This window comes from Schistocerca gregaria, chromosome 4 (assembly GCF_023897955.1).
Source record: "Schistocerca gregaria isolate iqSchGreg1 chromosome 4, iqSchGreg1.2, whole genome shotgun sequence".
NCBI classification, from domain to species: domain Eukaryota; kingdom Metazoa; phylum Arthropoda; class Insecta; order Orthoptera; family Acrididae; genus Schistocerca; species Schistocerca gregaria.
In genome coordinates, this window is record NC_064923.1 from 82,521,313 (window position 1) to 82,533,322 (window position 12,010).

General features: G+C 38.4%; 2 protein-coding genes across 4 annotated transcripts in view; one reads left to right on the forward strand and one right to left on the reverse strand.

Moving 5' to 3' along the window:
* The window catches only part of LOC126266601 (palmitoyltransferase ZDHHC3-like), a 100,484-nt gene extending 92,754 nt beyond the window's left edge, over positions 1–7,730 (reverse strand). Inside the window, exon 1 of one of the 3 annotated variants that reach the window (XM_049970925.1) lies at positions 7,643–7,730. The gene's annotated coding sequence lies outside the window, so the exon portion shown is untranslated. Of the gene's footprint in view, positions 1–7,595 lie in introns of all 3 variants that reach the window. The other 2 variants (XM_049970924.1, XM_049970923.1) reach the window with 2 other exon arrangements.
* An 85-nt stretch (positions 7,731–7,815) lies between these two features.
* LOC126266603 (transmembrane protein 208-like) overlaps positions 7,816–12,010 on the forward strand; it is a 49,160-nt gene continuing 44,965 nt past the window's right edge. Inside the window, exons 1-3 of the mRNA XM_049970926.1 lie at positions 7,816–8,145; positions 8,249–8,404; positions 8,543–8,679. Of these exons, the coding sequence (XP_049826883.1) occupies positions 8,140–8,145; positions 8,249–8,404; positions 8,543–8,679 (299 nt within the window). The 5' untranslated portion in view covers positions 7,816–8,139. The remainder of the gene's footprint in view (positions 8,146–8,248; positions 8,405–8,542; positions 8,680–12,010) is intronic.

A 12,010-nucleotide genomic window follows, 5' to 3' on the forward strand; every position in this document is an offset into this window, starting at 1 on the left:
AATCCTGTGGATGCCTTGGGCAGATGGAGGGAATATTTTGAAGAGTTGCTCAATGTAGGTGAAAATACGATCAGTAATGTTTCAGATTTCGAGGTAGAATGGGGTAGGAATGATGTGGAAATAAGATTACATTTGAGGAAGTGGAGAAAATGGTCAATAGATTGCAGTGCAATAAAGCAGCTGGGGTGGATGAAATTAAGTCGGAACTCATCAAATACAGTGGAATGTCAGGTCTTAAATGGCTACACAGGATAATTGAAATGGCCTGGGAGTCAGGACAGGTTCCATGAGACTGGACAAAAGCAGTAATCACACCAATCTTTATACATGGAAACAGAAAAGATTGTAACAATTACAGAGGTATCTCTTTAATCAGCATTGTGGGTAAAATCATCTCAGGTATTGTTGAAAGGAAAGTGCGAGTATTAGTTGAGGACAAATTGGATGAAAATCAGTGTGGATTTAGGCCTCTTAGAGGTTTTCAGGACCAGATCTTTAGCTTACGGCAAATAATGGAGAAGTGTTATGAGTGGAACAGGGAATTGTATCTATGCTTTATAGATCTAGAAAAGGCATATGACCGGGTTCCTAGGAGGAAGTTATTGTCTGTTCTACAAGATTATGGAATAGGAGGCAAACTTTTGCAAGCAATTAAAGGTCTTTACATGGATAGTCAGGCAGCAGTTAGAGTTGACAGTAAATTGAGTTCATGGTTCAGAGTAGTTTCAGGGGTAAGACAAGGCTGCAGCCTGTCTCCACTGTTGTTCATATTATTTATGGATCATACGTTAAAAACAATAGACTGGCTGGGTGAGATTAAGATATGTGAACACAAAATAAGTAGTCTTGCATATGCGGATGATATAGTTGTGATGACAGATTCGATTGAAAGTTTGCAAAGTAATATTACAGAGCTTGATCAGAAATGTAATGACTATGGAATCTCCAAAACAAAAGTAATGTCAGTGGGAAAGAAATATAAACGGATTGAGTGCCAAATAGGTGGAACAAAGCTAGAACAGGTGGACGATTTCAAGTACTTAGCATGCATATTCTCAAAGGATGGCAGCATAGTGAAAGAACTGGAAGCGAGGTGTAGCAAAGCTAATGCAGTGAGCGCTCAGCTACGATCTACTCTCTTCTGCAAGAAGGAAGTCAGTACCAAGACTAAGTTATCTGTGCACCGTTCAATCTTTCGACCAACTTTGTTGCATGGGAGCGAAAGCTGGGTGGATTCAGGTTACCTTTATCAACAAGGTTGAGGTTACGGATATGAAAGTAGCTAGGATGATTGCAGGTACTAGTAGATGGGAACAACGGCAGGAGGGTGTCCACAATGAGGAAATCAAAGAAAAACTTGGAATGAACTCTATAGATGTAGCAGTCAGGGCGAACAGGCTTAGATGGTGGGGTCATGTTACACGCATGGGAGAAGCAAGGTTACCCAAGAGACTCATGGGTTCAGCAGTAGAGGGTAGGAGGAGTCGGGGCAGACCAAGGAAAAGGTACCTGGATTCGGTTAAAAATGATTTTGAAGAAATAGGTTTAACATCAGAAGAGGCACCAATGTTAGCACTGAATAGGGGATCATGGAGGAATTTTATAAGGGGGCTATGCTCCAGACTGAACACTGAAAGGCATAATCAGTCTTAAATGATGATGATGTCACAGGACCAAAACTAAATAAATAAATAAAGGCCATGGCCAACCACCTGTCCTATCCCTCTAAGCTACCTGCCCCATTCTCTTAAATCATGTTATTTACACTGTGCACTATATTTTGACCAACTGATTGGCATTGTTTTACCTTGACAAATCCTGTATCATTGTGAAAGGATTCTGGGAAGGACAATTAAATAAATGCATTAATGAAACAGGCCTCACTATTGGTAAGATACGTGCTGACGAACCAAAACCTTATGACCACTACACACCATAAGACTGAATGCCTCTTGGGTGCCAGAAAAATGATGAAGTGGGAGAGATCAAATAACTACAGAAGAGGTACTAAAACAAGTTAGTGAGAAAAGAAATGTGTGGCACAACATGCCCGAAATACATGATCAGTTAATAGGACACATCCTGAGGCATCAATAACTAGTAAAGCTGGTACATGGAGAGCTGTAGTATTTGGACTGAAGACCACTACAATGTAACAAACCTGTATTTTCACAGTTTCTCAAAGCATGCTGGCTGAATGTAGTTCTTTCTCGCACATCACATGAAACTTCACCTGAGTAGCTACTGTGCAGATTTGGAAGTCACAGAATATGCCTGTTCCACATGTAGATGTTCTCATGGGTGCTTTTAAAAGTTGTAAGGCAGCAATGGTAATGTTACCGATGACAGCACCATCAAAGCAGAATTACTAAACATGCTTTTCCAAAATTATTTCATCAACAACGAGACACTAGATATTCTAGAACTCTGCTGTGTATGACTTGGAGAGGTGGGCTACATAATGGTACACCAACTGTCACCATAGAAAATCTGGACAGGAGGAGAAATGATTAGTGAACAGGATATCACAGTAAAAAGATATACTTAACTTATATTTCTCCAAGTGAATGAAGACTCATTACAAATAATGCAGCAAGAAATATAGAGGCCAGCTATTTCAGTGTCAACAAGGAAGAGGGTCTGTGTGCTAAGCATGAATGATGGTCATAGCAAAGTGGTTCTGAGCACAAATGGGTTGAGTGCCTGTCGCAGGCCGACCTATATAACAGTGGCAAAGGGTGCTTATAGTGCAGAGCTGATAGAAGCATGGCTCAGCAGGCATGGGTCTGCCAGATCCCATGAGACTGCTATCAGTGCCACACAGAAACTTGAAATTCCATTGCTATGATGCCCATGGGGTGATATCGATACATGATACCACAAACTCAAACCAAGAACAGCTGCCAACATCAGCAATTTGGAAGTAGATACCCAAGTATAGGAAGGCAAAATAAGCCACTTAATAATGAAAACTGTATCTCAGTTGGGCTTCTTTCACAGTTTGCTTTTGAAATAGTTCCATTTTAAGGAATCATATACAACTATTCGCTCTACAAAAAGTTTGTACCTAGAGAATGGAAATTTGCACAGGTCACAGCAATATACACACAAGGCAATCCACTGGGTCATAGACACATATCAGTGATACTACTTGAAGCAGGATTTTGAAAGAAATATACCTTGAAGAAAACAATCTATTGACACAAACCATAACAGAGTCAAAAACATTGTTCTTGTGAAATATAACTGGTCCTTTGTTCACTAGAAGTAATGAGTGCTGTTAACAGGGGAACCAAGCTGATTCCATAATTCTGCATTTCCAGAAGGCTTTTTACATCATTACTCACAAGCAGAATCTCCAATGGAGCAACACCTCACTGTGCGGCCAGATTCATGACAGTTAGAAATGTCACAGTATATTAATTTAAGAGAGAAAATCTGAGCAGTCCTCTTAAGACTGTTTTCACATGATATTGTTGTTTACTGTCAAGTAAAGTAAAAATCAAAACTAACTACAAATTATATCTAAAAACAAAGATGATGTGACTTACCAAACAAAAGTGCTGGCAGGTCGATAGACACACAAACAAACACAAACATACACCCAAAATTCGAGCTTTCGCAACCGGCGGTTGCTTCGTCAGGAAAGAGGGAAGAAGAGGGAAAGATGAAAGGATGTGGGTTTTAAGGGAGAGGGTATGGAGTCATTCCAATCCCAAGAGCGGAAAGACTTACCTTAGGGGGGAAAAAAAGGATAGGTATACACTCACACACACACACACACACACACACACACACACACACACACACACACATATCCATCCGCACATACACAGACACAAGCAGACATGTGTAAAGACACAGAGTTTGGGCAGAGATGTCAGTCGAGGTGGAAGTACAGAGGCAATGAAGTTGTTGAAAGACAGGTGAGGTATGAGCGGCAGCAACTTGAAATTAGCGGAGGTTGAGGCCTGGCGGATATCAAGAAGAGAGGATATACTGAAGGGCAAGTTCCCATCTCCGGAGTTCTGACAGGTTGGTGTTAATGGGAGGCATCCAGATAACTCGGACGGTGTAACACTGTGCCAAGATGTGCTGGCCGTGCACCAGGGCATGTTTAGCCACAGGGTGATCCTCATTACCAACAAACACTGTCTGCCTGTGTCCAATCATGTGAATGGACAGTTTGTTGCTGGTCATTCCCACATATAAAGCTTCACAGTGTAGGCAGGTCAGTTGGTAAATCACATGGGTGCTTTCACACGTGGCTCTGCCTTTGATCGTGTACACCTTCCGGGTTACAGGACTGGAGTAGGTGATGGTGGGAGGGTGCATGCGACAGGTTTTACACCGGGGGCAGTCACAAGGGTAGGAGCCAGAGGGTAGGGAAGGTGGTTTGGGAATTTCATAGGGATGAACTAAGCGGCTACGAAGGTTAGGTGGACGGCGGAAAGACACTCTTGGTGGAGTGGGGAGGATTTCATGAAGGATGGATCTCATTTCAGGCCAGGATTTGAGGAAGTCGTATCCCTGCTGGCAAGCCACATTCAGAGTCTGATCCAGTCTCGGAAAATATCCTGTCACAAGTGGGGCACTTTTGTGGTGGTTTTGTGGGAGGTTCTGGGTTTGAGGGGATGAGGAAGTGGCTCTGGTTATTTGCTTCTGTATCAGGTCGGGAGGGTAGTTGCGGGATGCGTTGGTGTAATGGTTCAAGGATTCCGGGGTGGAGCAGATTCGTTTGCCACGAAGACCTAGGTTGTAGGGAAGGGACCGTTTGATGTGGAATGGGTGGCAGCTGTCATAATGGAGGTATTGTTGCTTGTTGGTGGGTTTGACGTGGACGGACGTGTGAAGCTGGCCATTGGAAAGATGGAGGTTGACGTCAAGGAAAGTGGCATGGGTTTTGGAGAAGGACCAGGTGAATCTGATGGAACCAAAGGAGTTGAGGTTGGAAAGGAAATTCTGGAGTGATATTCATATCACTGATTACAAATTATTTATGCAAGATAACAGCATGGTACAAAAAGTGACAACTAACTCTAAATAATAAAATGTGTGAGTTCCTCAATTAGAGTATACCAGAAGTTCGATTAAATTTGGTTGCATGATAAAGCACACAAATTTAAAGGTTGTTGAGTCAACTAGATACCCAGGGACTACATTTATGAACAACTTAAACTGGAGCCATCACAGAGAGGATAAAGTAGGAAAGGCAAACCAAAGACTGTGTTTTATTGGCAGAATACGTGTAGGCCTATGGTGCAACAAATCTACTAAAAAGACTGCCTACACTATGCTTGTCTTGCCTCTTCTAGGGGACTGCTGCACATTACTGCATCCTTGAGTTACTGAATAGTTAAAACATGGGCAGCTAATTTTGTATAATCACAAAACAGGGGAGAGGGTGTTACGAATCATATGATAAGCAAGTTGACAGGGCACTCATTAAGACAAACGCATTTGCACTGCAGCATGATCTTTACACGAAATTACAATGACTAACTTTCACCTCTGGATGGCAAAATAGGAATGACCATTATCATGAAATAAAAGATACCAAAGCTCATCTACATGCAATAAGGTTTCCATTTACTCCATGTGCTGTTCTGGTGTGGAATGGTAAATAAACAGCATAAAAGTGATTACATGAACCCTCTGCCAGACACTAAAGTGTGAATCACAGAGTAATCATGTAGATATAGACCACAGGTGCTCATAAACACAATGTTGAGCATGCTTATTGCCCAACAACAACAACAGTACCTCTGCTTACCACATGTTGGACTGTGTGATCACCATTGGCTCAAAACTATTCTCATATGCAAAACACTCAAAAGAAATCTTACCCACTAGTCTAACACAACGACTACATTCAGGGTGCTGGCAAGTGTGACAGGTGTCATCTTTACTCATTTTCTGAGCATAAAATGTATTCAATTTGATATCAATTGTTGCTACACACAAAAATAAAAATTCAGGCTTCAAGATAAATTCTTTCATATTCAAATTCATAATTAAATTAAATATGATGGGTAATAATGAACTGCTTTTATAGTGTGTCTCACTATATGGGTAACAAACTAGAATAACAGTCTAATATTGTTATCATCTAAAACATGGTCCAACAACTGTCATAAACTTTTTATATGTAAGATTTACTGGGCCAGTAAATAAATAAAATAAACAAACATGGGAAAAGAAGAAATAATGAATTCCATATCAGGTTCCTCGTCACAGTGACCCGCAAATCAACTCAATTATCAAACAATACATATAAAACGGAAAGGTTCCAATTTAATCTCCATATCACATATCAGCCTAGATGGCATATCAATATAAACTCTCCAGTGCTCAAATTTGTAACAAGAGACAAGATTGGAGATTGCTGTTGTTTATTTTTCTCTGGAGTGAGGCAATGGACAAAAATCTTCATTTTCAGATTTCACTAAGGTGACCTGTTTTGGTAGATTCTTTCTCACTGCACTAGAAAGAAGAATCTGGTATACCAGAATGGATACAAGGAACACAAAGTTCCAGCTCTGCGTAACAACAGGACATTGCTAAACGATATTGACCTAAAATACAAAATTTCAATGCTAGGCCTAAAACTAAACTCAGATATAAACTTAAATTGATATTATTAATATCTCTCATGTATTCCACAGTTAATTCTAAACTGACATGAAAAAAAGTGCTTTACTTGCATCAAACTGTGGGTACTTGAAGGTGGGTATAATATGAGCATGTCGCACATTGGTTTTCTCAACAAACTTTATACAACAGTACTATTGTTTACTTGTACAGGATAAGTAATTAGTAAATATTAATAGCTTCTCTCCCCTCCATTCAACAAAACAGTTTCATGTATAATCTTGGGGAATAAATGGAGATTCTTTAGCTGTAATTGTTACTGTCATCAAAGAAGGAGACGCCCAATCGCACAAATTTTGATAATTATATGGTTAAAATACACGTTTGTGCAATGATATGTTGTATTTGGATAGCACTGATAATCAACAATATTGTATCAAATTCATTACGATTTTCGTAATACACATTCTACAATTTCTTAACCGTATTCGTTTTATTACATGTCTCTAAATGTCAAAGCCCAAAAATGTAATTCCTGCCATTCACCAAATCCATCTATCTTACTAATAATTCGCGTAATCCCCAAACATCTGTAATGTTAGTGCCATCTTTCTTCACACTTTTCACTTGTTGTGATTAAAGCAGCCCTTTCTGCATTGGAGCAATTTCTTGTAACATCCAGTATTACAAATACTGCTTAGTTTTGCCTAGTGCATGAAGTAACTGGGTGTTGTTATTTATTGCAACATTATGTTGGGTGCCAGTTTCTACGAGTATGAACTTCAGGAAAGGGATTATGTTGATATGTCAATATTAAGAGCTGTATCTATTTACTGTGGAAAATTATTACCATAACGTTACAATTTTGAAATTTACTTCAAATATTTGTTTGTGTGTCAACAAAAATAATGGTCGGGACGATGTAGTATGTATTCAGACAGAACGTATTTACAAAAACAGTAATATGGATGGTCAGCGTGTGGTCTCAAGCTCAAACATCATACCATTTCTTACTTTCAGCACCATCACAAACCAGCTTCACCACGCTTACATTTCATGCGCCACTTTTTCACTTTTCATGCTGTTGTTTCTCAAATCATCTCTACTAGCAGTTTATCAGCTGCGATAGACTAGTACCAACACTGTCAAATAAGTGAACGTGAAATATTTTATGCTCTCAAGACTTGTTCGGTACTAACATTTAAGAATTAAGATAACTAGACCGTCACAATAAAACAAGACAGCATTATGATATGTGAAACTTCCAATTAAAAGCTGTTCACGAAATATAACGTAATTAATTGATGCCGCACCTTTCCGTTTTACATCAACACATTTTGGCTAACCTGTATTGTTGTGGAAGTGGGGAAAACGTGGAGCTTTCGTCTGCTACTAAACGCATGTTTCTGCTGTATCATTTGATATGTAATAATTATACATATGTAAAATTTAACTGTTCTAAAGGAACATCCCAATTATCTACACAACATTTTCATATATAACGTTGATAATTTGACAATTTGGTTTGTTTATATACTGTCGTAAACAATGGCTGTAAGTGGAACAAACTTATAATTTTCATAAAACATATTTGTTAGACAGTAATTACAAGTGTTCAATATGATTTTCCGATTGTTTTTTTCCGTGTACTTTCCAGCCCCAAAAAGGCAAACAGGCAACGAAAGGACAGAAACAGATTGTAGAAGAAAATATGGAAACATTACATTTTTACAGGAAAATGGTTTTTGTAGCAAATGGTGTATATCTGACAGTAACAGTGGTCATATCTGATGTTTTCACGGTTGCGAATATTGTAAGTTGTTTTAGATTATGTTAGACAGCCGGAAAGTAGCATTTGCAGTAGACCTATTTTATGAAAAACATAACAGTATGCTCACTTCACTCCAATCTAGAAGTAAACCTGCAGATAATTTTATTATTTTTGTCCTAGCTCTTCTTCCTATTGGCAGCAGCTTCTTATATTGGAAGCTACCAGTTTATGGCATACATGGCAAAACCAAAGTATACTGAATCTGGCCAGCTTGTGGACAGTGGAGTTGATCTCAACATGGAAGGTGGAATAGCCGAGTGAGTACATTATGGTTCACAAACGTTACAGCTGATAACTTAGTTGCTTGTCAGAAGATACACATGTATGGTGCACTTAATTATTTGCATCTTTTATGGTTCATACTTGCGACAAACTGCTGCAATATGTATGTTTACAAGTAAGCTATATATTCCTTGTGGAAACTTGGCCATATGCTGGTTATTTACATGAAATGAATTTTTTAAAATGTGAATTTAATACAAAATTTAAAAAATTACCTGGCCATATACAAGCAGTATGTACTGGGAATTTATCTTTGTGGTTGGAGGAGTCATCAAACAAAAATATTTTCATTTTATTTTCAAAGCTTTCATTATCAGCCAGTGCTTTAAAGTCATGAATTAATAATTCAAATACTTTTATGGCTTCACAGTTTGCTCCTTTCAGCATAAGGGTAATTTGTGGATAGTGAATGTTATCTTTCTTCGTACTGTCGTATTTTTGAATACTGCTGTTATTTTCTAATTGTTCCCGATTCTTCACCACAAACTTTGTTGGAGAGTAAATATATCGTGAGACTGTTGTTAGTAGGCCTAATGTTTTGAACAGTTGTCCCCATGAAATTTGGGGATGGATTCCTAATTATTCCTTCTGTGGTTGCAGCTCATTGGGCTTCTTACTTATACTTGCCTCTTAAATATACTCTTTTATGACAAGTTTCATCACAAAAAATACTTGAACTATATAAAATATTCTTTTCTGCTAATGGAAAGTCCTTGGTAGAATGTGTGTAATGTGAGAAGTAAAGCTAACAACTTGTATAGTTGAGGTGGTGAGTTGTTGATATGCAAAAGTTGGGAACATTGCTAATTTTTCAGACTAGTCTTCCTCCAGATCCAACAGCTTACATCCAAGTACCCTTGCAGGGCGACATTGCTCCAGCTGGGACGAGGTTCATGCGAATGTATCAGTTTTCTGTTACCTCTTGGTAGAAAAAACTTGAAAAGCTTGGCAGCATTTCCCAATCATTCGATGCCTCCTTCCTTTATTTAACTATTTTCTGCTTTGCATTAGCAAAATATGAAATGGATCCCTTATTTATTGTATCTCGAAAACTGTAAACCTTGAATTTCTCAAAAGTATGTTGAGATTTGTATATACACCCTAGAGACATCATAAGAAATCCCAGTAGCTGAAATTTTGTCCTTCAAATGTTTTGATATATGGTCGGTTGATGACATGTTTAGTGGAGAGACACTTTTGGAATCCAAATTATAACTGTCTCAGATCCAGATATGTGCTATCATTCTCAAGAACACTACATTTTCCAGTTCTTTTAAGAATACATGTCCATATACTCTTTTAAGTAGGGGAATAGGAGGCTAACAGTGGCAAATTTTTGTCTGGAAAAATATCGTGTAAAAGTTATGTTACATATATGGCTGAATGCAATAATTATATCAAAAGGAGCATTAATTATTTTTTGATTTCCATGAAAGAAGTTGGAGTGGCCTTGTATGATTGAATGCATGTAGTACTGATGAAATATAATTAATTTTGTATGCAAAGAAAGAGTGAGTGTTTACACTACAGCTGCCAAATCCATTCTTTATTGAAAAACCTTTTCAGGGAGGCATCTACTCAGCTCATATATTTATTTCTCCGTTGCTCATAATTTTTAGTGATATCTGATAAACAGAAAACATACACAAAATATTCACAAATTAACACCTACTAACAGTGTGACTATTTATGAATTTTAATATTGCAGACAGTGTACCAGATTTACAGTTAAGAAGCAAAGTGCCTGTTCCACCCCCCAGCCCACCCGACCCTTCAGAAGGATAACTGTTTTTCAGGCAGAGGATGACACAGTCAATGCAGCTGCAGCTCCTTCCCTTAGTAATCATCTGGATTTTTCTTTCAGTTTTCTGGCATCAGTCTTTAGTTTTACTTTTGCACTTGAAATGTGCCAAGATGCATCAAGTAGAGGGAAAAAAATTGGTATGAAATTCTTGACTTTTCAACTGAGTGAGTTCATGAAAAATGCATGACGTTCCACTGAGTATTACTTTTGTTGCCCTCTGGCAATTGGTAGCATGTTGAAGTGATGACTCGATCATCCTGTGAAGCTAAAGCTTGACTAGGTAGACAGTCAGAGTCACCAAATTTGAAGAGCAGACTCAAAATGTGCCGCAGCTCTTCCCTAATCTATTAAACACACACACACACACACACACACACACACACACACACACACACACACACACAATGGAATGGGTCTAAATTAAAAGTATTATAATATCTTATAAGTTGAATATACAATGGAGGAAATCCTCATGACTTGCCAAAATAGTAATTTAGAAGACAGTTTGGTTACTGGCTTAATTAGGCAGTGAGTGGACCATAGTAGAGTAACATCACCCAGCGTTTTAACTTATTTCAGTATTTGCATCATAACTACACTTCAGACTGTAAAATATTAAGATTTAATCAATTATATGACAATTGAAACACAGACAAGGGGGCCTCAGAAACACATAAAGATGCTTGCCACTTCAGTTTATGTTAAAATAACATGGATATGCATTCTTAGACACTACATCTACATCCGTACTTCACAGGCCACCATGTTGTGCATGGCAGGGGTACTTTATACCAGTGCTGGTCATTCCCTTTCCTGTTTCACTCACAAATGGAGCAAGGGAAAAATGACTATGTATATCCTTCCATACCATCTCTGACTTCTCTTATCTTGTTTTTGTGGTCCTTAAGTGAGATGTATGTTGGTAGCAGTAGGATCATTACGCAGTCCATCACAAACGGCGGTTCTCTAAACCTTTTTAACAGCATTTCATGAAAACAGCATCATCTTCCCTCGAGACATTCCCACTTGACTTCACGGAGCGTTTCATAATACTTACATGTTTAAGCTGAACAGTTTGCTGATAGACTGTGATCTCATATGACTATTTATCATATTGTAAAACAGTTTGCTACCAAAAGAAATGTGATGCTTAAAAAAACTCCTACAGCAACTGTTATGGGGAACAGCAGTAATAAATTTACACTACCAGCTGCAAAGCCTCATAATCCACATGCAAGCACCTGAGAGAAATCTCACCAATCAGGAATTGCTCACACTATCTTCTTCTTTTTTAGGATGTGTATCTTCGAGATATTTAGTTGTTCCAAGTTGAAACAACAAAAGAGTGCTCCTATCACATTTCGCTGGGAAGTTGAATGATACATCAGTCTCTAAAGGACATTCACTGTCCAGGACAGTGTACTGGGTTCTATTACTTAAAATGTCTTTGAGCCACTGTCATATTTTAGAAGCTGTGTCACATGGTCAGACCTTCGTTAACA